This window comes from Geotrypetes seraphini, chromosome 4 (genome assembly GCF_902459505.1).
Source record: "Geotrypetes seraphini chromosome 4, aGeoSer1.1, whole genome shotgun sequence".
Lineage (NCBI taxonomy): Eukaryota > Metazoa > Chordata > Amphibia > Gymnophiona > Dermophiidae > Geotrypetes > Geotrypetes seraphini.
The window spans coordinates 62,754,676-62,781,899 of NC_047087.1; the positions used below are offsets into that span (position 1 = coordinate 62,754,676).

A 27,224-nucleotide genomic window follows, 5' to 3' on the forward strand; every position below is an offset into this window, starting at 1 on the left:
GTTTTAGGACTCCTGGTTCCCCTTTTAGTGCTGGATGGAGCTTAGCGGGTCCTGTTTGAGGATCCGTCCGACCTCAGGGGGTGTCAAACCCAGCGGGTCTTGTGCTGGGTCCCTCCCCCCCACTTCCTCCACCTCACCACATTTTTGTAGTGGTGCCTCAGCTGGCAGCCTGGCCACCGATACTGGTCAGGACTCTTTGAGAGCCATGGAGTCTGTTCAGAAAAAAAAAAAAAATCCTGAGGCTGTGCTGGTATAAAGGGCTCTTTCCCTTTAAATTTACTGTATTTTACTGTCTTTTTTTCTGCTAACCGGCACTTTTTCTCTAGCTAGGTCGTGTCTGGAGTAATGAGCACTTTTGCAAGGGGAAAAATGCTCATTGTAATCCAGCCGTGAGGTAGGCTGCTGCGAAGGAGAATCCTCGTCAGCATCGGGTGCCGGCGCCCGTTTTGGTTCCAGTGGGTGCCCACCTGTGTGATTTTTATCCAAAGTGGGTAGGGATCACTTCTCGTCAGTGGGTTCTGGAGGTGATTCGGGACGGTTATGCTTAGGAGTTTGCCCGTTCCTTGCCAGATCACTTTCTCGCTTCTGCTCAGGTGGTGTGGAAGCAGCAGGCCTTTCGCCAGACCCTTCAAAGTTTGCTGTATCTCAAAGCAGTGGTTCCTGTGCCCCCTCAGGAGTTTGCACCGGCAGGTTCTCAATTTACTTTGTGGTGCACAAGAAAGAGGGGACCTTTCAGCCCATCTTAGTTTTGACAGGGGTCAACAGGACTCTTTTCGTATGGAGACTCTGCAGTCTATCATCCTAGCGGTTCAGCCGGGCAGTATCTGATGGAGGCCTACTTGCATGTTCCAATTCAGGCCTCCCACCAGCATTTCCTTCGCTTTGCAATCTTAGATCCTAACTTTCAGTTCTGTATGCTCCGCGGACGTTCACCAAGGTTATGGTGATCATCACAGCGGCATTGCGCAAAGAGGGCATTCTGGTTCATCCCTACCTGGATAACTGGTTGATTAAAAGTCGTTGCAGTAGAGCTCCCGAGTCACTGCTTGGGTAGAGAAGTTTCTGCAGTCGCTGGAGTGGGTTGTTAACCTTTCCAAGAGCCAATTGGCCCCCCTGGAGTATCTAGGAGTTCTGTTCGATGCCTCCTTGGGGAAGGTCTTCCTCCCAGAGGCCCAGGTAAGCAAATTGCAATCTCAGATTCACCTGTTTATGGCATCCCGGTGTTCTCGGGCACAGGACTTCCTCCAAGTCTTGGGTCGATGGCGTCTTCCCTAGACATAATGAGGTGGGTTTGTGCCCATATCTATCCTCTCTGTATGCTTTTCTTCAGAGGTGGTCACTCCAGAGGACTTCCCTGTCCCTTTTCGGGGTTTAGCTCGCTGCAGTCTTCGTTGGTGGCTTCAGACCTCCCCTCTGGGTCAAGGGGCATGTCTGGATCAGCCACAGTGGATGGTGCTTCTCAGGGATGCCAGTCTCCTCGGTTAGGGAGCTCAGTGTCTAGGTCACTCAGTTCTGGGCACCTGGTTCATGGAGGAGGCATCCTGGTCGATCAATGTTCTGGAGACCAGAGCCATCCGTCTGGTGCTGTTAGCCTTCAGATCCTTCTTAATGGGCAAGTCAGTCCGGGTTCTTTCAGACAATGCCACAGTGGTGGCCTATGTCAATTGTGGGAGGGGGGGGGGGTTCGCCAAGAGCACTCAGGTCGTGCAGGAGATGGCTCTGCTTATGGTCTGGGTAGAGTCTCATCTTTGGGACATCTGGGCCTATCGCATAGCAAGAATGTTCAGGCGGACTTCCTAAGTCGTCACATGCTAGATTCCGGAGAGTGGGGTCTAAGCCTTCCAGTTAATAGTGCAGACTTGGCAGCCTCTCATGGACCTGATGGCCACGAGTGTCAATGCCAAAACACCCAGGTTCTTCAGTTGTCGTAGAGACGGTCAGGCCAAGAGGCTGGATGCTATGGTTCCACCGTGGCCAATGGAGGGTCTGTTGTGGTGTTCCCTCCGTGGCCATTAGTGGGCTGAGTTCTCTGCATTGTTCGACATCCAGACCTCATGATTCTGTTGGCCCCAGATTGACCCAGGCGTCTGTGGTACGAGGCCCTGGTGCAGCATCTGGTGGTAGATCCTCTTCTTCTGCCTCTCTTGACCAACCGACCTGAGTCAGGGCCCTATTCCAATGTTCGATCTGAGTCCCTTCTTTGGCTCTTGAAAAGGAATGCCTAGGTAAGAAGGGGTATTCAGCTAAAGTGATCTCAACCCTCTTGGGGTCACGGAGACTTTCCACTTCTTGGGCTTATGTGCGGGTTTGGCGTAAATTGGTGTGTGGTGCATGGAGTGATCTCTCTTCGTTCTTCCCTGCCTAACTTCTTAGAGTTCTTGTAGGATGGCTTGGACAGGGGCCTGGCTTGGTCTTCTCTCCAGGTTCAGTTTGCAGCCTTGTCAGTCTTTCGTGGGGTGTTACGAGGTCAGCATCTGACTGCCATTCCTGATGTCATTCGCTTCTTGCGGGTGGTCAAATTGCTCAAGCCTCCCATGCGACTGTCTGTTCCATCTGCTCTTAATCTGGTCTTGTCCGTGTTGGTGCACCCATCTTTTGAGCCTTTAGGTGCCTGCTCATTGAAGGACCTTTCCTTTGAAGCGGTCTTTTTGGTGACTATTACATCTGGTAGACGTTTCTGAGCTGCAGGCTTTCTCTTGTATGTCTCTTTTCCTGGAGTTCTCTAGGGGGCGGGTTGTGTTATGGTCTGTTTCTTTCTCCAAAGGTAGTTTCTCCTTTTATCCCAGGACAAGCAGGCAGCATATTATCCCAGGACAAGCAGGCAGCTATTCTCAACATGTGGGTGACGTCATCCACGGAGCCCGGATGCGGACAGCTTCGCAAGTAGACTTGCTTGTAAAACTTTTAGAAAGTTTGACTGCTGCACCACGCACACACGAGTGCCTTCCCGCCCAGTACAGGGAGCACGTCTCCTCAGTTCTCAGTGGAACCTAGAAGTCTTGTTTTCGACGCTCTGCGCTAGACTCAGTTCTAAACTTCGTGCCTTCTCTCACCGCGGTTCATGCTTTCTTATTTTTCAGGGTCGCTGTGTTTTTTGCGTGTTTTCATAAAAAAAGACTAACTTCAATTTTATTTCTTTTGTCATGACGGGGCCTGCTTTGTGGCCTCCACTGGCAGGTTTCGATTTTGCTGAGGCCATATTTCTGCCTCTGTCCAGGCCGGACACATGTTTCAAGAAGTGTAGCTGTTGCCAGCGCACGATCTCCCGCACTGACCCATGTAGGTGGTGTATTCAGTGTTTGGGACGTGACCATCGTCCGGAGTCATGTACTCGCTGTGCTACTCTTCAACCTCGAGTCCACAAGTGTCATTGAGTTCAGATGGAGAAACTTTGGCGGTATGGATCCCCTTGTCCTGGTCTCGACCTCAACCTTGCATCGGTAAAGCTTCTCACGGCGGTTCCGCCTTCTGCCTCAACCTCGGCCTCATGTTTGATCAAGCCTGCCTCGTTCAGGACTTCGTCCTCTAGTAAATCTGCTATGTCTTCTCCTGACGAGATGCATGCCTCGCTGCCTCCCTCAGGTCAGGTGCCAGCAGTTATCAAGCTGCCTAAGAAGCATGTCTCCAAGTCAGAATCGTTCTTCCTCGGAAACTATTGCTGCGCCAAAAGTACCAGATCCTCCAGTCTCGGAGTCAAGTTTGGAAGCTCTGATCCAGACCATTTTGGATCATCATTTGGGCAATATCCTTGCCAAACATACTCCTGTCTCGACTCTGCTTCCTGCAGTCCAGCCTGAGCACTCAGCAGTAACATCTGGAGTCGAGTCCTTGGCTGGGCCTCTAGCTAAATCTCCTCACTCTATACAAGGAGTCAAGACCTTGGGAGTGCCTCAAGAGGATTTCACACTCTGTATGCAAGGAGTCGATTCTTTGCAAGTGTCTCATCTGGAGCATAAGCATACTATTCAAGGAGTCGAGTCCTTGTCAGTGCTTTGAGATGTGTCGACATCAAGAGCTCAATCTCTTGTGTCTCGATCTCCAGCCTCCAGCCCTGGTTCCTCGCATAAGGCATCGCCCTTCCCGAGGCATAGGGCAAACACTCCTCGATTTTCTTCTCAGTGAGACCTGCCTGGTTCAAGGCACAGTTCTCTACATCAGTCGAGGCATCTATCGAGGCACAGATCCTCTTCTCGATACATGCCTCGTCTCTGTACACCTCGAGGCTATTTGAGGCTTGTAGGGGTTGTTCCTTCTCACACCTAGGGTTAGACCTCTATGATGTCACAAAGCCTGAACCATCTTTTGCAAGAAGAGAAAAGAAGAAATCATCTTTGTTGCCTGCTGCCTGCCAGGTGCATTCTGGATTTGTTTACAAGAACTCTGTTTCTTCAATCAAGGACATCTGCCCGGCTCAGCTCCTGAGGAAGTTGTAGGAGGAATGAGCTTCCATGATCGGTATGTATCTCATCTATTGAGGCACCTCTCTCTGAAGGCTGGTACACGAATATAAAGAAAGGCTACTAATTGGGGAAAGGCTGCTAATTGGGATTGTTTCTGGATTGGTCAGAGGGAGGTCATCTGATGAGAACTAAAGAGAAGGTGCCTAATTAATAGTTTGTGCTGAGGTATAAAGGAGCTTGGATCTTAGCAAAGGTCTCTCGGCACACCTTCTATAACAATAAAATCTGATAAGTACCTCTTGTGACTTAGCTCTCTGACTGAGAGTGAAGAAAACAAAGAACTGCTTTTTATACAGATCTGGTTTTCACCTCACATAAGGAAACTGTGGCAGACCTAATTTACAGCTTTTCCAGTGACTAATGTACTGTTCCTGATCAGAGGAATTTTCACATCTGCTATGCTGAATGAAACGGACAAATTCCATCTCCCTGTTATGAGGCATAATCTTCAAGTGGTGAGAATAAGGAATTATCTATCTTCTGAGCTGGGTCAGATAAAATTCTATTGTTTGGGATAAGGAGAGTTAGGTCCCGTGGTGATAAAGCTATTTTTAGATTGCTGCTATTCAGGAATTATTATTATAAGGAATTACCTAGTATGTAAGAATTAGTTATATTTGCTCATTTACTTAGGGATTATTGTGTAATAATTATGTAATGAGATATATGTATGTATTCATTGATATGGTGAACAAATAATTAGTTATTATTTACTGCTGGCTTGTGAATTATATTTTTCTATAATAAAATATTTCCTATAACCCTGGTCTCTTTTGTATAAGTAGGCAATTATCCGAACCCTGGATAGGGTGTTTATAGTGTATCCTAGATGCGAGATGTGTGTATGATTTATTTATGTAGCACTACCTTGTTATACCCATAAATCTACCTACAGACTTTCTACTCTGAAGTCGAGGACGCCACCTCCATCTGATTCTTCTCCCAGTGAGTTGTCTATACCTGCATATTCAGGTCTCAGATATGAGTACTCTAGGGAAGCCTCACCCTTATTCTCTGCTCTTTGAGGCACTTTGAGGTCACCTTCCCCTCGAGGTCAGCCTACCTTGGAACAGATATCCTTTTCTTCTTTCCTATGTCAAATGAGTACTGATTCTAAATATACTATTGAGTATTTAGAAGAAATAGGTATGGCTCGACCTCCTGCGGAGTCTCTTAAAATACCCATTAATAGACTTCTTTGTCAAACTTTCAAGAGGAGCCTTGAAACACCTTATTCCATTCCTGCTGTACCAAGCAAGCTGGAATCCCGTTAGAGTGGTCCACTGCAAGGGCTTCGAGAAATCTCAATTATCCCATCAATCCCTTCTTGTGGAGTCCTCTCTGAAAAGGAACAACCCTTCCAAGGTTTATGCCACTGTCCCCCCTAGAAGAGAGGGCAGGACCATGGATAAGTTTGGTCTCCACTTGTATCAGAATTCTCTGATGGCAACTAGGGTTTTTGAATTACAATTTTGTTTTCATTTCTTATTTCAAGTACTTGGTTGACACACTGCCTGCATATTTCAAGTATGTTCCTCAACACCGTCTTACAGATTTTCAGAATACCATTACCACTCTGAATCAACTCCGCATGCATCTCCTTCAGTCTTCCTATGATGCATTTGAGTTTTCCTCGAGGGTCACTCTCTTCTTAGAGGCCATGCGCTAACTTGCCTGGCTTCGTACTGTAGACATGGAGTCTAATCTTCAGGATTGCTTCGCCAACATTCCTTGTCAGGGCAATGACTTGTTTGATGACTCCATCGAAGGAGGCCACTAAGAAGTTGTCTGAACATGAGAAGTCATTTGCTTCCATCATTCGGCCTAAGCCTTCCACCTCTAAGGGTTTCAGGCCTTTACCATATTACCAGCAGCATTTTCCACAGAGGGTAGCTCCTTATACCAGAGCATCTCCTAAGAAACAACCACCACAGCAGAAACCTCAGACTCCTCCTGCTCTTAAGGCCTCTCAACCTTTTTGACCGTCTAGTGCAGAGCATAACTAGAGAATGACATGGGAAAAAAAATTTATCAACGTTCCCACCCCGTCCCCATGAGCTCATCCCTGTCCCATCCCCGCGAGCTGTCATTGTCCCTGCCACATCCCCGCGAGCTCAGTCCCCGTCAGATCCCACCCACACAAGCCTCGAACAGTTATGATTTTATACTGAACTTATTTTATTAAAGTATAAAAAGAGACTATTCTGTACAATTGTCATTTTATAAACACAAATAATACAGAGCAAGGATCAACAAACCCCCTGTCTCCCCTCCCTTTCACAAATATCCCCTCCACTATTGTGAAAACTGAACAAACCAAATTACTACAGAATGCTACATAGAAAATTCAAGCTAATAGAATAGGGGAGAGAGCTAGAGCAACTGCCACCTGATCAGAGAAAGAGCCCTAAGCCAGCTGGAAGCTAAAGAAGCACAGCCTGGCTTTGCGGTTCCCAGTTATGTCTAATACTAGCTATAGCAGGATACATATGTCAGATTGGAAATATTCTAATCACAAAATATAATTTTTTTTTCCTACCTTTTGTTGTCTGGTAATTTTATTCTTCAAATCACATTGGTCTCAGGCTTTGGTTTTGGGTTCCTTCTGTCTTCATCGTAGCATGGCTGGCTCCTGAAGGTAAAATAGGCCCAGGAGGAACTGGGGAGGAGATGCCGAGTCTGACAAAGGGCACAATTTTTTTTTACCATAGGAGCAAGACTTTTCACCGCTTCCACGGGACGGTGAAAGGTCATGTCCCCATTCCCGAGGGGCGGTGAAAGGTCTTGTCCCCATTCCTGCAGTAAACTAGTTGCAAATGTCCCCATTACCGTGGATTTACTGCGGTGACCACGGTTTACTGCTTTAAATGGTACCCGTATCATTCTCTAAGCATAAACTCCATTGTTCTGCCTCTGTCCTCTCCCCTTCCCATTGGAGGTCGTCTCCATCATTTTTTCTATCGCTGAGAGATGATTACCTCAGACCTCTGGGTACTGCCTATCCTCAAGGAGGGATACTCTCTTCGTTTCCTCCAGATTCCATCAGATCTTCCTCCAAGAGAGTATCCTTCCAATTCATCCCAGACCGCCCTTATTCAGGAAGCTCAAGCTCTGTTTTGTCTCCGTGCCATCGAGGAAGTTCCCTTGAAACTGCAGAGCAGGAGGTTTTACTCCCTTTACTTCCTGGTTCCGAAGGAGATGGGCAATCTGCCCCATCTTGGATCTCAGAGCACACAACAAATTTTTAGTCAAAGAAAAATTCCGCATGTTGTCTCTGGCATACTTATATCCCCTTCTAGATCTGAAAGATTGGTTATGTTCTCTAGATTTCAGAGAGGCTTACACTCATTCCCATTCATCCAGCCTCTCGACAGTTTCTCAGATTTCAGGTGAGAAATCAGCATTTCCCATACAGAGTGCTACACTTCGGCCTGGCTTCCTCCCCAAGAGTGTTCACCTAGTGCCTGGTGGTGGTAGCAGCAGCTCTGTGGAGCCATGGTCTACAGGTGTTCCCGTATCTGGATGACTGGCTCATCAAAGCTTCATCATCTCAGGGGGTTATTGTAGCGACCCAACAGACTATTTGGGTCCTTCAAAATTTGGGGTTCGATGTCAACTGCCCCAAATCCTAGCTACAGCCCTCTCAAACGTTGAAGTTCATTGGAGCTGTCCTGGACACTATCCAACTCAGCATTCCTTCCTCAGCAATGTCAGGATGCTCTCCTTCGTCTCTATCACAAAGTGTCTTCACTGCCGACAATTTCAGCAAGACACATGATGGTTCTACTAGGTCAAATGGCATCTACTGTTCACGTGACTCCTTTTACCAGACTTCATCTCAGAATTCCTCAGTGGACCCTGGCATCCCAGTGGGCGCAGGCTTGTGACCCACTCTCTCAACATATCAAAGTGACTCCTTCTTCAATGAGACAGTCTCTCCGCTGGTGGATGCTCTCTTCCAATCTCTCCAGAGGTTTACTGTTTCAAACACCCCCTCATCAAAGTCCTCACGACAGATTCTTCAACCTACACTTGGGGGGCTCATCTCGATGGTCTCCGTATTCAAGGCCATTGGTCCAGCATGGATCATCAGTGTCATATCAATCTGTTGGAACTCGGAGCGATCTTCAGTGCTCTCAAAGCTTTTCAGCATCTTCTTCAAGACCAGGTAATCCTTATTCAAACGGACAACCAAGTCGCCATGTATTATGTCAACAAACAGGGAAGAACTGGATCTATCCCTCTTTGCCAGGAAGTTCTGAAGGTTTGGAATTGGGCAATCCTTCACAACTCCTTCCTGAAAGCTGTCTACATTCAAGGAGAGAAAAATTGTCTGGCGGACAAATTGAGTCATCTTCTGCAGCCTCACGAATGGACACTTAATTCCTCACCTCTCCATCACATTTTTGCGCAGTGGGGAACTCCTCAGATAGATCTCTTTGCATCTCCCCACAACAACAAACTGCCTCAGTTTTGCTCCAGGATATACTCACCGCCTCAAGACAGATGTTTTCCTTCTGGAATGGATGACTCTGTTTCTCTATGCGTTCCCTCCATTCCCTCTGATTCTCAAGACTCTTGTCAAACTCAAACAGGAGCATACCACCATGATTCTGATAGCTCCTCGGTGGCCCAGGCAACCTTGGTACTCCCTTCTACTTCAACTCAGCACCAGGGAGCCTCTGCTTCTACTAGTATTTCCCTCTGCTTACACAGAGTCAAGGGTCTCTACTTCATCCCAACCTGCAGTCTCTACACCTGACAGCTTGGTTCCTCTCCACTTGACTGCCTCTCTACAGTTGTCTCAATCTGTAAAAGACATTCTAGAGGCTTCTGGAAAGCCTGCCACTAAGCAATGTTACCATCAGAAATGGACTAGGTTTTCTGTTTGGTGTACCATTCATCACAAGGAGCTGCAATCTACCTCCTTGTCTGCAGTTTTGGATTATCTGTTTCACTTATCTCAATCGGGCCTCAAATCAACATCCATTCGAGTCCATCTCAGTGCAATTGCTGCTTTTCAACAGCCTGTTGAAAAGAAAACCCCTCTCTGCTCATCCTGTCCTTTCCAGATTTATGAAAGGACTTTTTAATGTCAAATCGCCTCCAGTTGTTTGGGATCTCAATGTTCTTCCTCAATTGATAAAACCTCCTTTTGAACCAATGGCTTCGGCTCATCTCAAATATCTCACTTGGATAGTGGTTTTTCTCATAGCTCTCACGTCTACTCGAAGTGTCAAGTGAGCTACAAGCTTTAGTAGCAGACCCACCTTTCACAGTATTCCATCATGAGAAGGTGGTCCTCCGTACTCATCCTAAATTCTTACCTAAAGTAGTCTCAGAATTTCATCTCAATTGGTCTATTGTACTTCCAGTGTTTTTTCCAAGCCTCATTCTCATCCTGGAGAATCAGCTCTTCATACTTTGGTCTGTAAGCATGCTTTGGCTATCTGCTTGCAACGCGCTCAAGCACACAGATCTATCTGCTCCTCAACTTTTTCTGTCCTTCGATCTGAACATGTTGGGACATCTAATCTCCAAGCATACCAGCTCCAACTGGTTAGCTGCTTGCTTCTCTTTCTGCTATGCTCAGACTGGACTGCATTTACAAAGTTGAGTCACAGCCCACAAAGTCAGAGCCTTTGCGGCATCAGTAGCTTTCCTTAGATCTACTCCTATTGAGGAAATTTGCAAAGCTGCCACTTGGTCTTCGGTTCATACATTCACCTCATTATTGTCTGGATACTTTTTCTAGAAGGGATGGCCATTTCGGCCAGGCAGTGTTATAAAATTTATTCTCATGAATTGCCAACTCTCCCTCCATCCCATTCTAGTTAGCTTGGAGGTCACCCACATGTTGAGAATAGGCTGCCTGCTTGTCCTGGGATAAAGCACAGTTACTTACCATGTTATCCAGGGACAGCAGGCAGCTATTCTCACAACCCACCCACCTCCCCTGGTTGGATTCTCTACTAGCTATCTGAACTGAGGAGATGTGCTCCCTGTACTGGGCGGGAAGATACATGCACATGCGTGGTGCGGCAGTTGTGAACTTTCTAAAAGTTCAACAAGCAAGTCTGCTTGTGAAGCTGTCTGCATCCGGGCTTCGTGGATGACGTCACCCACATGTTGAGAATAGCTGCTTGCTGTCCTTGGATAACACTTGTTACAGTAAGTAACTGTGCTTTCTCACACATGGGTGACATCACTGATGGAGCCCCGGTACAGACATTTGAAAAGTGAATCGCAACTTTAAAGTTTAGAAAGTTTGCGATCAGCTCGCACTGCGCATGTGCGAGTGCCTTTCCGCCCGACATAGGCGCGCGGTCCCTCAGTTTCTTAGTTTCCACAAAGCTAAGACGCATTTCAATGGCTGTTGAAATTTTTTCGTTGCCTTCCCTCTCTCGCGTTCTTCTCAACCTGCTGCTTTTTATGAGAAGTCCTCTTTTGCAAGGTTTCTTCGGCAAATGTCTGAGGACCTTTCAATTCCACTGGTGGCAGACTCCAAGTATAGTAAGCACTTCTTGGTGGCTCTAGACTATGACCAACCACCAAAGGAACTGCTGAAGCTTCCTCTTCATGACATTTCTACAAAAATCTGGAAACTCCACTTTCTATTCCTGTGGCTCCTAGAAAGCTTGACTAATTATATAGAGTGGTTCCTATTCCTGGTTTTGATAAACCTCAGCTTCTTCATGAGTCTCTTGTGGTGGAATGTACCTTGAAGTTTACAAGGGCTAGTGTCTATGCTTCTGTACCACCTGGCAGAGAAGGTAAAGCAATAGACAAATTTGGTAAACGCCTTTACCAAAATTCAATGTTGGCGAACCGAGCTGGAAATATAATTTCCACTTTTCATTCTACCTGAAACATCTGGTTAAGCAGTTTTCAACTTTTCAAAAATACATTCCCTCACGTAAACCTCAGGATTTTCAAAATCTTATTGCTACAGTTTCCCAATTGAGGAAGTATCTGGCTCTACCTATGACACATTCGAGTTTACCTCACGAGCGGCAGACATGTCGGTGGCTGTGAGATGCCTTGCTTGACTCCGTATCTCTGAACTTGATGTCAACCACCAAGAACGTTTAGCTAACGCTCCGTGTCTTGGGGATGAACTTTTCGGACAATCCATGGACACCGCTACTCAAAAATTGTCTACCCATGAGACCAGGTGGGACACATTGGTCAAACCAAAGAAAAGTCTCAACCACCTCGTGCTTTCAGGCCTACTTCTTATCAACTCAGGTTTTCTGCTAAGTCTACTTTTCCTTTTCCTCCTCAAAAGCAGCAACCACGTCAACAACCTAAACAGGCTACTCAACAAAAGCCTACACAGCCTTTTTGACGTGTTCCTCAAGAGCATAGCTATAGTTCTCATTCGCAAATCTCTGCCTCAGCCGATCGGAGGATGGCTTCAATATTACATCCACCGGTGGGAGCTCAACACTACAGATCTCTGGGTTCTAGACATCATTCGTCAGGGCTGTGCTCTCCACTTTTATACCCTGCCTCTGGATCATCCTCCCAAGAGTGTCTATTTTGGACCCTACACAGTCATCTTTTCTCATTCAGGAGATTCAAGCCATCCTTCTAAATGCTATCGAAGAAGTTCCTCCATCTCAGCAGATTCAGGGATTCTACTCCCGATATTTTTTAATTCCGAAAAAGGCAGGAGGTATACAACCCATTCTTGATCTTGGAGATCTCAACAAATTTCTATTTGAAGAAAAATTTTGGATGTTCTCTCCCTTGCCCTTCTTTATCCACTTCTGGATCAGAATGATTGGCTATGCTCTCTGGATCTCAAAGAAGCCTACACGCATATACCAATTCATCAGGCTTACCGCAAATACCTTCGTTTTCAAGTAAACAGATGTCATTATCAGTACAAGGTTCTTCCTTTCGGCCTGGCATCTTCTCCCAGAGTCTTCACGAAGTGCAGATTGTTGTGGCTGCACATCTCCGCTCCCACGGTGTTCAAGTCTTTCCTTACCTGGACGACTGGCTGATCAAAGCTGTTTCATCGCAGTAGGTGGTTCTAGCAACGTCTCAGACCAATTCTTTCCTACAAGCTTTGGGATTCAAAAGAAATTTACCCAAGTCTCAAAATAAATTTACCCAAGTCTCAACGAATGCAATTCATTGGGGCTATCCTCGATACTACTTTCATTAGAGCGTTTCTCCCTTCAGATTGTCTAGACACTCTTCTTATCCTCTATGAACAGATGTTGAAGGTTTACACCATCTCGGCGAGACCCATGATGGTTCTCCTAGGCCACATGGCTTCCACAGTTCATGTAACTCAACTAGCAAGGCTGCATCTTCTCATTCCTCTGTGGACCCTTGCTTCTCATTGGTCTCAAGCGACAGATCATCTCTCGCAGCATATATCTATCACATCTCTTCTGCAGTTGCTTCAGTGGTGGATGACATCTTCCAATCTTTCCAGATGTCTACTTTTTCACTTACCCCCTCACCAAAAGGTGATATTGACAGATCCATCTCCTTATGCCTGGGGGGCGCACCTGGATGGCCTTCAGACTCAAGGTCATTGGTCTGCCAGGGAATGCAAATTTCACATCAATTTGCTCAAGCTCCGAGCGATATATTATGCTCTCAAAGCTTTTCAACACCTCTTGAGTCCTCAAGTCCTCCTCCTTTGCACAATCAAGTAGCAATGTACTACATAAACAAGCAAGGAGGAACAGGCTCTCTCCTGTTATGTCAGGAAGCCCAGAAAATAAGGCTTTGGGCAACTGCTTGCAACCTTAAAAGCTGTCTACATTCAAGGGGAGAATTCCCTAGCAGACAACCACAGCAAAATTCTTCAGCCTCACGAATGGACTCTCAACTCTGCAATTCTTCATTCAATCTTTGCTCAATGTGGCACTCCACAAGTGGACTTATTTGCAGCTCCCCACAATCGCAAGCTGCCCCAGTTCTGATCTAGGCTATATTCTCCTCACCGCCTGGAGGCAGATGCATTTCTTCTGGACTGCACTAACATGTTTCTCTCTGCATTTTCACCCACTCCTCTCATACTCAAATCTCTGTTCAAACTAAAACGAGAGTCAGCCACAATGATTCTCATTGCTCCTCAGAGCCCAGGCAGCATTGGTTCTCCCTTCTACTTCAATTCAGTTCCAGGGAGCCAACACCTCTGCAAATTTTTCCTACTCTGCTTACTCAACATCAGGGTTCTCTTCTACTTCCCAACCTGCACTTATTACACCTGACAGCTTGGTTTCTCTCAGGCTGAATCCATATGCATTACATCTCTCTCAGCCTGTATGCAATATTATTGATGCCTCCAGAAAACCAGCCACTCAACAATGTTATCAACAAAAGTGAACTCGTTTTTCTTCCTGGTGTCTCCATCATCACAATCCAACTTCCTTGTCAGTGGAATTGGTGTTGGATTATCTACTTCATCTGTCTGACTCTGGACTCAAATCTACATCTATTAGAGTCCATCTCATTGCTATTATAGCTTTTCACATGCCAATCAAGGGAAAACCTCTTACTGGTCATCCTTTGGTCTCCAGATTCATGAAAGGACTTTTCAATGTGAAACCACCTCTCAAGCCTCCTCCTGTAGTCTTGGACCTTAATGTGGTTCTTTCCAGATTGATGAAGCCTCTATTTGAACCAATGGCCATAGCTCATCTCAAGTTTCTCACCTGGAAAGTTGTCTTTCTCATCTCTCTCACCTCTGCCAGGAGGGTCAGTGACTTGCAAGCGTTAGTGGCAGATCCACCCTTCACAACTTTTCACCATGATAGTGTTTCCATGCACGCATCCTAAGTTTCTTCCAAAAGTTGTCATGGAGTTTCATCTCAATCAGTCGATTGTTCTTCCAGTTTTTTCCCTAAGCCTCATTCTCATGCTGGAGAAACAGCGCTGCACACTCTGGACTGTAAATGTGCTTTGGCCTATTACATAGACAGGACAAAGCCTCATAGAACATCTCCCCAACTTTTCATCTCATTTGATCCAAACAAGGGGCATCCTATTTCCAAGAGAACGATTTTCAACTGGTTAGCTGCCTGTATATCGTTCTGCTATGCTCAGACTGGACTGCACCTGGAGAGTCATGTGTCAGCTCACAAAGTCCGAGCTATGGCATCTTCTGTAGCTTTCCTTAGATCTACTCCTATTGATGAAATCTGTAAAGCTGCCACCTGGTCCTCCGTTCATACATTCTCCTCACATTATTGTCTGGAGTCTTTCTCCAGACGTGATGGGCACTTACCGTAACAGGTGTTATCCAGGGACAGTAGGCAGTTATTCTCACAACCCACCCACCTCCCCTGGTTGGCTTCTTAGCTGGCTTATTTTAACTGAGGGACCATGCGCCTACAGGCGGGAAGGCACTCGTGTATGCACAGTACGAGCTGATCGCGAACTTTCTAAACTTTAAAGTTGCGATTCACTTTTCAAGTGTCCGTACCAGGGCTCTGTCGGTGACATCATCCATGTGTGAAAATATCTGCCTGCTGTCCCTGGATAACACTTGTTATGTTGAGTAATTGTGCTTTCAAGTTTATTAATTCTTTTGATTAATCGCTTAATCATAGTTCTAAGCGATGAACAATTTAAAATACATTCGAAGGGAAACAATACAATACAAACTTTGAACAATACAATAAGGTTAAAAATTAAATCATCATATTCATAACATAAGGTAAAAAGGGGATGTGAAATATAATTTAATATAGAAAAGCAGAACAAAAAAAGGAAAGGTACACGAAGGAATGAAATAAAGGCATATTAATAAAATAAAATCAATGACCTGGGTATTAAAAGATTAAATATCAAAGGCATCTTTAAAAAGAAATGTTTTTAAATTACTTTTGAATCTTCCCAGATCCTGCTCCTTTCTTAAATAAATTGGAAGAGCGTTCCAAGTCTGTGGTGCGGTTACTGAAAAAATAAACTGTTGTCTTGTGTTTATAATCTTAAGTGAAGGAATAGTTAATAAATTTTGTTCATTTGATCTTAAAGCTCTAACTGGATTATATGGAATTAGGCATTTATATATGAATGCTGGTGTTTTATTGAGAAGAGATTTGAAGGTAAGCAAGCAAAGTTTGTATGTTATCCGATGGATAACTGGAAGCCAATGTGCATTTTTTTAAAAGAGGTGTAACATGATCAAACTTTCTAGAATTGGTAATAAGTTTGATGGAAACATTCTGAATAATCTGAAGGCGTTTAATTTCATTTAATGATGTTCCCTTGAAGAGTGTATTACAATAGTCTATTTTAGAGATCACCAAGGAGTGAATTAGAATATTTAATGATTTTGGACATAAGAATTTTGAGATTGATCGAATTTTATGTAATCTATAGAATGTAGTTTTAACGATATTGCTGATGTGATTATGAAAATTTAATTTATTATCAAAAATCACCCCTAAAATTTTTATATTATTAACTGATTGTAGGGGGATATTTTTTTTATAGAAATTGGAGCGGGAAGAACAGAACTTTCTTTCCATGGAAATAACATAATATTAGTTTTTTTAATATTGAGTGCAAATTTGTTCTTGTTCAGCCAATGATAAACTAGAGATCCAGTTTCTTATTAATATCTAGGATATCAGATGTTTTATTAGTATCTATTGGATGCAGGAGCTTGATATCGTCTGCATATGCATAAATCTGAAATCCCACGGATTGACATAATGTGATTAAAGGAGCAAGAAAAATATTAAATAGTAAAGGAGAAAGAATAGACCCTTGAGGAACCCCGTGAGTGGTTAGTGAAGATTTTGATGTTGCATCTTTGAAGAAAACAGTAGATGTATGATCTGTTAGGTACGATTCAAACCAAGAAAGAACTTGGTCTGTAATACCAATGGATTGAAGTCTGTCAAGAAGAAGTTGATGGTCAATTGTGTCAAAAGCCGCAGAAAGATCAATAGAAATTAACAAAGTTGATTGGTGATGATCTAAAAAGTATTGAATGGAGATGGTCATTTCAATTAATGAAAGTTCGGTGCTATGATGATGTCTAAAACCCGTTTGGTTAGGATGCAATACATTAGTCTTTTCCACAAAATCTAAAATTTGATTGAAAACTACCTTTTCTGTCAGTTTTGCCAAAAAGGGAATGTTAGCAATTGGTCTATAATTAGAAAGGTCTTTGGAACTAACATTTTTATCTTTGATGATAGGGCGAATGATTGATTTTTTTTCCACAACAATGGTACTGTTTTGACTCAGACTTTCAGTAACTAACGTATGGATGAAAGGTCCAAAAATATCAAAGTAATGTTTTAGAATGAATGGTGGAATTAAATCAGCTTTAGAGCCTTTAATATTAATAGATTTAATAATAGACTCAATTTCTTTTAGACTAGGTGTAGCAGACTCAGGAGATCAGAAACGCAGATCATCTCTTTGTCCTTCTAGCGGGTCCTCGTAAGGGGGATGGTGCTTCCAAGGCTACCGTTGCATGCTGGATCAAGGAGACTATTGTTTCCACTTACCTTCTTAAAAAAAGCCTGTTCCTGAATTTCTCAAGGCTCATTCCACTCGGAGTCAAGCAGCTTCTTGGGCTGAGTCTTCTCAAGTGCCTCCAGTGGATGTTTGCAGAGCTGCAGTTTGGTCTTCTCTGCATTCCTTTGTCAGACACTACTGTGTGGATGTTCAAGCGCGTCAGGATGCGGTATTCGGTTAGCATTTTCTGGTGACAGCCCTTCGGGGGTCCCACTCTTGATGAGTACTGCTTTGGTACGTCCCATCTGTAAAGATTGAATTATATCGGTCTATCAGGCGACACAGGAGAAATTAGGTTCTTACCTGCTAATTTTCTTTCTGTTAGCCTGTAGACCAGTATAGTTCCCCACTCTTTCTGTCTTTATGCAGTGATTGTAGGTTTTGCACGCATGCAGATTTTGAGGGTTTTTTTTCTGCGGGTTCTAGTATTTTTCTAAGGCCGGGGAGATATAAGAACAGTAGCTATGGCTCAGCTGGTGAGCTGTGGAGACATTTTCACTGCAAGATTTTAGTTCTATACTTGTTCCAATAGTTTTTACAATGTGTTGTTCCTAACCTCCTGTTCGGAGTGTTTTTACTGTTCTCAGTTAGTATTTTCCTAGGTTCTGCTTGGCTAGTCAGCAGACTGGGTTGCTAGAGGGAGCCTCAGCTAATATTCTACAACCAAGTTTTGGTCTCTGTCTCCACCTGCTGGTTACAGTGAGATATAACCTATCTGTAAAGATTGAACTATACCAGTCTACAGACTAACAAAGAAAATTAGCAGGTAAGAATCTAATTTCTCCTTAAATGCCATTAAAGGGGGAAAAATTTTTTTATATCAGAATGTTTTTCTTTTTCTTTTTAATGTTTCATACATCATACACTATTTCATTTATGGAATTTATTTAGTTTAGAAATTATCTCAAATAATTTTCAGTACTGATCGACAAGTCCATGAAGCCATCTGCACGTTGCGGCGACGAAAAGGGTGAACAGAATGCTAGGAATGATCAAGAAAGGGATCACGAACAGATCAGAGAAGGTTATCATGCTGCTGTACCAGGCCATGGTGCACCCTCACCTGAAGTAGTGCGTCCAGCACTGGTCACCGTACATGAAGAAGGACACGATACTACTCGAAAGGGTCCAGAGGAGAGTGACTAAAATGGTTAAGGGGATGGAGGATTTGCCGTACAGTGAGAGTTTGGAGAAGCTAGGCCTCTTCTCCCTTGAAAAGAGGAGACTGTGAGGGGACATGATCGAAACATTCAAAATACTGAAGGGAATAGACTTAGTAGAGAAAGACAGACTGTTCACCCTCTCCAAGGTGGGGAGAACGAGAGGACACTCTCTAAAGTTGAAGGGATAGATTCTGTACAAATGTAAGGAAATTCTTCTTCACCCAGAGAGTGGTAGAAAACTGGAACGCTCTTCCAGAGTCTGTTATAGGAGGAAACACCCTCCAGGGTTTCAAGACAAAGTTGGGACAAGTTCATGCTAAACTGGTGAGACTGGACTCATTTGGAGCACTGGTCTTGACCTAGGGGTCGCCGCGTGAGCGGACTGTTGGGCAGGATGGACCACTGGTCTGACTCAGCAGTGGCAATTCTTATGTTCTTAGTAGCTATATTATGCATATCATATAACTCCCAGCAACATCACAACAGGCACCTAATCTTGGAAGCTAAAATAGTGCTTGGTCTGATTAATAGCTGGAGAAGAGACCACTGGGAAAAAGAAGGTTCTATGGGTTTAGCAAATTTAGTGTGCTAATTGTTGTTTTCCATAATATTTTCTAGATTAGAGATGATCTCATAGATTTTTAATATCTATCAAATATCCAACATAGTTATAGCATGTAATATCCTTAGCTCCTCAAAAATATCAGCAATTTACTTGAGCAAATGTTAAATTGACTTTGGAAAATTAATTTTTATTTTATAGAATGCTGATGGCACCATAGATTTTAGAGAATATGTGATTGGTATGGCCGTTGTTTGTAATCCTGCCACCACTGAAGAAACAATTAGGTTGGCATTTAAGGTAAGTTATCTTCATACCAAACATCATTGATTTTTAGGTGGAAAAATACTTTGTCGTGAATAAGATTGAGTAGTGAGAAGAGACTAGCTGGGAACCAGTGGCCCAGTTACGACTCTTGGTTCGTCTGTGACATTCTAAGCAATGACAGCTCACTGTAAAAGTACAACTAATTCATGATTGCGTAACCAAAGTGGAGAGCCATTTGAAATATATCAAGGAGTCTTTTGACCATTTAGTGCGTCTCAATCAGGTAGTAGGATGGAGACGAGAGAGTAAAAAATCAAAGAGATGGGGGAACCTCATGGAATATGTTGTGTCCATTGGTACTTAGTATCTGGGGATAATTTGTCTATTGTTTGGAGCTGCTAAGAAGGTGTAGCTACAGCAATTGGCAGAAGAGACTTCAAGGAATCCAGTTCCTCATTCGCCACCCTTGGCACCAACTGTGGTTTTAGACTTGAGCTCTTCAGTTCCAACTCCGAAGGTGTCTGCTGGGAACTAGGGAGAATTGAATTCAAATCCTGTTTGTTTCCAGCAAGGATAATAAATAGGTGCATCTTCGGATATTCGTCCCAATGGCCCTTTTAGAATTGAAAAAATGAATGGGTTAATCCACTAATGGTAGCTGGAAATGAGCAAACTTATTTTCATCAAAGTCCTTTGAATATTATATTTTGTAAATATTCAGACTTTGAATATCCTTTACCCTTGAATCCTCCAGAGAGGTGACTAATCTTCAGATTTGGTAGGTGGTAGCCAAGATGGAGGCTATTGTATCCTGAAGAGACTTTAGTGAACGGTAATTTGGTCTTAGAGAATAAGTTATACATATTAGAAAAAATTTATATTGAATTTACATTAAAATTTTCCTATCTGTAATATGTCATCTCCTCAAGAAATGTCCAAGTAATATCTTTTTAAATGTTCTTCTATTTCAACCCTGGCTCTTTTCTTGCTATTAGATCTAGATTTTATGTGTCAGATTTAGTGAGGAGACTTGGAGAAGAGAGGTATACTGATGTAAATGCTTAGAAATGCATATCACAGTGGTTTACAGCACTAATGAGCAGCAGAAAAACAGCCCTTCTTGAAACTTATTCAAAAGCACCAGTGACTACTTTTATGGGTGTTTCACATCAGGATAATGTATTAAGAGGCTCATTTTTTTAGGGAACAACTGGTGCTTTTCCATGGTCTTAAAATCCATGTTTCTCTGAAGACAAGCAGAGGAAATGCAGGCTCACTTGCTGGTAAAGTCCTCTAACTGAGCCTGCGTGCCGGTGCTCTTCCCTAGACTCAGTAGAATTTTTTTTTTTTTACTGAGCATGTGTGGGTTACCATGCCTCTCAAGCTCCACCCCTTAGCTGTCGTTTTTTTCTTTGACTGGTGCCAAGTCAGGTCACAGCTCTCTCTTCTCCATGCCTCTTCAGTCAGGTTTATGGGGGGGGGGGAACCTCACAAACCGTACAAAGTAGATTTAATACTTTTTAAATAATAGTACTTAGTAAAAAAAAAAAGACACCATTTTTCTTCTAAAAAAAAAAGTTATTAAAGAAGCGCCAAAGTCCCAATTGAGATAACACCGCTGGCATTTTTCTTTTTATAACAGCCGGCAGCCTTGTTGATACCGTGGTCACTAGGACTGTGAAGATCTCTGATCATGGACAGGATGGCTCATCTACAGTGCTTCGCGCCTCTGGTGCGGAGAAATCCCCAATGCTACACTCCTCAACAACAGCCCCTCAGGGCTTAAGCCAGGTACTTCTGGGGGAGGAAAGCCATTCGCTGCCACAGCCATCGGAGAGGAAGATAACAGCACCAGCAACCAATGCAAAAATGAAACAAATGGCTCCAGGGGCTTGCATAACACCTCCCCTGACCGGCTTATGTGATGCCAGCTTGTGACCAGCAGAAACAGCCTATATCTGCTGCTGCTTCTAAGAAAGCTACAGAGAGGCCTTCTGCAGGCACTGTTAATGCCTCACAGTTCTCAGCTCTGACTACACTGCATACTGCAGGTAAAACTTTATCTTCTTTTCTGTAATAAAAAGGGAGCCAGCTGAAAGGCCACTGTCTTCTACTGCTCTTTCTGGCAGCCCTAAAGCTCCAAAACAGTTATCTTATACCTACCTTGCTTTCCATAGAGACCCTACAGGCTCAGGGCTCTAGGCTACTGTAGTAAATTTTTCCTCACTTTTGCAAAGGTTCATGAGGGATAGTGCTGCTCTTCTCCATCAACCTTCCCTTCTCAGGCCATCTCAGAAGATATTCCACAGTGTCCGGAATGTATGGAACAGCGGCCACAGCCAGACCCTTTGTGCCCAGAGTCTTTCTCCAATGCTCCAGATATTGCTTGGTCTCCATGCACATTGCTTTGCCCTTCGCCTCAACAGCATATGTCTCCTACTCATGACTGGTATAATGCACTGGAGTCTGCTAATCTGGATACTGACCCTCCATCCCAAATGCAGATATCACTGCAGCAAGATAACAGGAAGTATACTCTTATCCAAAATTTCTTCAAAAGGTTTCTAGTCTGCTAAGTCTTAACCAATCTGTCATTCCAATTTTGTGCCTGTTTAGAAACCGCTGGCAGTAACTGAGGAATAGAAAACTTCTTAGGCGATACCATGTCCTCAGAAAGTTGGGCTAGGGAAACTGGCTTTTTTGACCTAAGTTACTTAGAAGAATTCAAAAAGTTACCTGTAGAGTCCCTGTTTTGTGGCAGGAGAGAAGTTCTCCCTGACTTTACCTTCGGAGCTGCAGAAGCCACGGGCTGTTTCTGGGAGCTGCATACTGCCTTTGTGGGAACCAGTGGAGGAGGTGTTTTACATACCTCTACCATGGCTGCTTTTTCCTTGGTGCTGGCCACAGGTGCCCTTTTTGCTTTCTCTAACGGCTGCAGCAGTGGTGAGCTTCCTTCCCCCGGTGGTACCTAACCTGGGCCCTGGGCAATAATTGCGGCCTAGGGGATTTCTCATCTTAGTTGACGCGAAGCACTGCTGTGATGTGAAGAAGAGTCTTTATGGTCCTAGCAACCGCCAGGTTAAAACAGCAAAGAGTTTGCCTTTTAGAAAAATTTCTAAGAGTTCTTTTCTTTTTGTAGTCTGAATAGACAGAAAAATTTGGTGACACTTTCTGAAGAATCCCTTCTTTTTTTTAAATTAAGCTAAGAAATAAATGTTCTCTCTCCGAGTCAGGTTTTCCCCTTTTTTTTGTCTGAAGAGGCAAGGAGAGTGGAGAGCTATGACCTGTGAGGAGCCTAGTCAAAGAAAAAACTGACAGACAAGGGGAGGAGCTGACCTGTGAGGAGCCTAGTTAAAGAAAAAACTGACAGACAAGGGGAGGAGCTTTGGAAGATGGGGAGTTCCTGCACATGCCCAGTAAGCCAAAAGCTTACTGTAGCTAGGGGAGAACACCGACACACATGCTCAGTCAGGGGACTTCACCATCAATGTGGCTGCTTGTCCCTGCTTGTCTCCAGAGAAAGGACGCTACCTCCTTCGCAATCGCTAGCTTTCAACTGCTGAGCAAGGAGGAGGTGGGTGACTTGAGTATGTTGACCTTAGTGGAACACGCAGTTGCTGATGGCTGCGAGCTGCACAGATTCTAAATTTGAACGGATGATGAGCAATTTCTGTTTCATTCAACGGCTGGAAAATTAGAAGAAAATCAAGTTTGCTGTAAACGTGTGTAGGAATGGGATATCAATGGCATTTGGAGAGCGCAACTGTTGTAGCATGTTAAATTAGTCCCCACTGCAAAAAAAACTCCTTTAGGTAGAGGGTCAAAAAGTAGGAGCTGGTTTGAGCAGAGGATGTTGAGTAACTGATAGCTGTTTACAGTCTCTTGGATGTTGTTTCTGAACAAATGAAGAAGATTGGGACCTCATAGGAGGGGCTCTGGCGTAAGGTATGAATTCCTGAGGCTTTTCCCACCACCCAAGAGATCAGGAGGCAGTTTCTTATTCATCCCAGATCTTTGTGTTTAGTTAAATCTTATTTTTTCTTAAATATTCTAGGAAGCACTTGATTTAAATTCATGGGAGTATTTTTTTTTCATAATTGAAAGCTGATACCTGTTCCAACTTTGCAGGACCAACAAAGCTTTGTACCCTCTTTCATCAACTTAGTAACCTTGAAGGAATCCATAAGGTTTTGAGCCAAAAATACATTGCATTATTGAAGCAAAACATCAAGACTAATTATCAGAGACCAAAATTAATTCCAATGTACACATTCTAAAGAATCATGTAAATCTTTCTCCCAAACCTTTTCAACCACTAAAAATTCATATGCAGTGTATTGTGATATTTTCAAGCCTTATTTTTTCTGGAGATATGCATAGCTTTATTTGGATTTTGTTCACACCTTTTTTTTTTTTTTTTTTTAGTAGTTTATGGTGGTACCCAGGGCAGATGAGAAGAGGCAGATGGAGCTGCAAACAGTCAACGCATGGATGAGGGGCCGGTGTGAGGAAGAAGGATTCCACTTGTGTGCGCAGCTGGACAACATTCTGGGGGATGAGCAAGCTTTACAGAAAGATGGACTCCACCTCAGCGGAGATGGAACGAGACTACTTGCGAGAAATTGAGAAGTTTTTAAACTAGGAAGAAGGGGAAAGCAGACAGTCGACCAAGAGTCGATGGTTCAGGAAACAGTATACTCAGAGGATACCGTGCAGGAAGATTGCGGGGAAGACTCACTTGATTATAGGCGAGACAGAAATCCTGAAGGATCGAAAGTGATACAAGATGGAAGGAAATGCAAGAAAGTAACAGGCCGCAAACTCAAGTGTATGTACACAAATGCAAGGAGCCTAAAGAATAAGATAGGTGAATTAGAAGCTAAGGCATAAAAAGATAACCTTGACATCGGCATCATAGAAACATGGTGGAACAAGGAAAACATCTGGGACACTGTGTGCTACCGGGATACAAGCTATACCGCAGAGACAGAGTAGGTCAAAAAGGTAGGGGTAATGCCCTATACATCAAAGAGGAAATTGAGTCTTCCAGAGAGAGCACGCCAGAAACGAAAAATAAGGTAGAGTCTCTATGGGCCAAAATTCCGGGAACAAATGGAACGGAAACGAAGATCGGCATCTACTACCGGCCCCCAGGGCAATCTGACGAAACTGATGGAGAAATAATGGATGAGATTAAATGCAACTACAAAGGAGGCAATGCAGTTATCGTGGGCAACTTCAATTATTCGGGGATAGACTAGAACCTAGGCACCTCCGGCTGCAGTAGGGAGACCAAGTTCCTGGATGGTGTAGGTGATTGCTTCCTGGAACTACTTGTCAAGGAAAATACAAGAAGAAATGCAATTCTAAATGGACTATGAGGACCGGCGCACGTTGTAGAAGTAGAAGGGATGCTGGGAAGCAGTGATCACAATATGATCCACTTCAACCTGGACACGGGGGCAAAATATTGATCCAGAACGACAGCCACAGCACTGAACTTCCAAAAAGGGAATTATGAAGGGATGAGACTCATGGTGGGAAAGAAGATTAGCATTTTAACAATGCTTATCCTCTTAGAGCAAGCATGGTCCCTTTTTAAGGACACAGTCACCGAGGTACAAAATCTATATATATAGCATATCAACAAGGGATCCAAGAGGAAAAAGGACAAGGAACAGGCGTGGCTCACTGTAGTGGTGAAGGAAGCGATCAGAGGCAAGAAGACTTTGTTTAAGGAATGGAAAAGGTCAAAAACGGACGAAAACTGGAAAAAGCACAAACATCAAAGCAGGTGCCATAAGGCAGTAAGAGGGGCCAAAAGAGACTATGAGGGAAAAAATAGCCAAGGAGGCAAAATACTTCAAGCCGTTCTTTCGATTCAAAGGAAGCGGTGGGGCCGTTGGATGACCATGGAATAAAGGGAATGCTAAAGGAGGACAAAGCCATCGCTGACAAACTGAACACATTTTTTTTGCATCTGAATTTACCAAAGAGAATATACACAACATACCGGAAGCTGACAGGCTATATGCAGAAAATGAAGATGGGAAACTGACAGGGTTGACGGTCAGTCTAAAAGAGGTATGTAGGCAGATTGATAGGCTTAAAAATGATAAATCCCCAGGACCGGATGGCATCCATCCGAGGGTAATCGAGGAACTGAAAGGGGCTATAGCTGAACTGCATCAAGTAATAGCCAATCTGTCGATCAAATCAGGAAGGATTCTAGAAGACTGGAATGTGGCGAATGTTACGCCGATCTTCAAGAAAAGGTTAGAGGGGCGATCCGGGAAACTACAGACTGGTGAGTCTGACCTCGGTACCGGGAAAGATGGTAGAGGCGCTGATAAAGGACCACATCATTGATCACCTTGACGGACACAATCTGATGAGGACCAGCCAGCACGGCTTCAGCAAGGGAAGATCTTGCTTGACGAACTTGCTGCACTTCGAGGGAATAAACAGGCAGATAGACAAGGGCGACCCGGTCGACATTGTATATCTGGATTTTCAGAAGGTATTCAACAAGGTCCCGCATGAACTACTACTTCAAAAAATTGGGAACCAAGGATTCGAGGGTGAAATACTCATGTGGATTAAAAATTGGTTGGGGGATAGGAAACAGAGAGTGGGGGTAAATGGGCCATACTCGGACAAGAAAAGCGTCACGAATGGAGTGCCGCAAGGTTCAGTGCTTGGACCCGTACTCTTCAACATATTTATAAACATCCTGGAAATTGGTATGATGAGCAAGGTAATTAAATTTGCAGACGATACAAAGTTATTCACAGTAATGAAGACACAGAAGGATTGTGAAGACCTGCAATGTGACATAAACACACTCGAGGAATGGGCCACAATATGAGGTTTAATGTGGATAAGTGTAAGGTGATGCATGCCGATAACAAAAATCTTATACATGAATACAGGATGTCTGGTGCAATACTCGGAGAGACCCCTCAGGAAAGAGACTTGGGAGTACTGATCAAGAAGTCAATGAAGCCATCCACGCAATGCGTGGCGGTTGTGAAAAGGGCAAACAGAATGCTAGGAATGATTAAGAAGGGGATCACAAACAGATTGGAGAAGGTTATCATGCCGTTGTACCGGGCCATGGTACGCCCCCACCTGGAATCTGTGTCCAGCACTGGTCACCATACATGAAGAAGGACACAGTACTACTCGAAACGATCTAGAGAAGAGCGACTGAAATGGTTAAGGGGCTGGAGGAGTTGCCATACAGTGAGAGATTAGAGAAATTGGGCCTCTTCTCCCTTAAAAAGAGGTGACTGAAAGGGGACATGATCGAAACATTCAAGATAATGAAGGGAATAGACTTAGTAGATAGACAGATTATTCATCCTCTCTAAACTAGAGAGAACGAGAGGGCACTCTCTAGAGTTAAAAGGGGTTAGATTCTGTACAAACATATGGCAGTTCTTCTTCACCCAGAGAGTGGTAAAAAACTGGAACGCTCTTCCGGAGGCTGTTATAGGGGAAAACACTCTCCAGGGATTCAAGACAAAGTTAGACAAGTTCCTGCTGAACCAGAACATACACAGGTAAGGCTAGTCTCTTGGGCACAGGTCTTTGACCTAAGGGCCGCTGCGTGAGTGGACTGCTGGGCAAGATGGACCACTGGTCTGAACCAGCTGTGGCAATTCTTATGTTCTAAGATAAAAAATCAAAGAGATAGAAAATAGAAATAATGATTGAAAGAAGATAAAAATTAAAAATAAAATAAAATAAATTTAAGAGATAGAAAAGTCTCTGAAGCGGCCTGATAACAGTCATATTTTAGTGCAGGTCTTAATACAACTGCCGGCATAGCACACTTCATAGATCTGTCACTGGCAAAGCTTGAGAGCATCAAAGAAATTAACATTTCTAAAACATATCCACTAAAATTGTTATATGAAATAAATAAACAAACCCAAATCAACACGAATCAGTACAAATTAATACGAATTCCATTATTCAATTTGGGAGAGCCATTTGAAAAAAATGTGCTTTTAGATGTCTCTTAAAATTTTGAAATTATTCTTCCTTCCTTAACTCTACTGGTAAATTGTTACACAATATTGGAACCAAGTAGAAAAATGCATCATTTCTGGTTGAGGCAAGGTGAGCCTTTGAGATATGGAAAACAACTCTACTCTATTGTCATTTAAAGATCTCAACGAGCGACTAGGTGTGTAAAATAATACTAGATATGGAAAATAACTCTACTCTATTGTCACTTAAAGATCTCAACGAGCGACT

General features: G+C 43.7%; 1 protein-coding gene across 3 annotated transcripts in view; it reads left to right on the forward strand.

Moving 5' to 3' along the window:
* LPCAT2 (lysophosphatidylcholine acyltransferase 2) overlaps nucleotides 1-27,224 on the forward strand; it is a 224,545-nt gene that overhangs the window by 187,253 nt on the left and 10,068 nt on the right. For 2 of the 3 annotated variants that reach the window (XM_033941429.1, XM_033941431.1), the window contains one exon: nucleotides 18,894-18,992. The exons of the other annotated variant lie outside the window; for it this stretch is intronic. In XM_033941429.1, coding sequence (XP_033797320.1) covers nucleotides 18,894-18,992 — 99 coding nt within the window. The remainder of the gene's footprint in view (nucleotides 1-18,893; nucleotides 18,993-27,224) is intronic. 3 annotated transcript variants of the gene reach the window in all.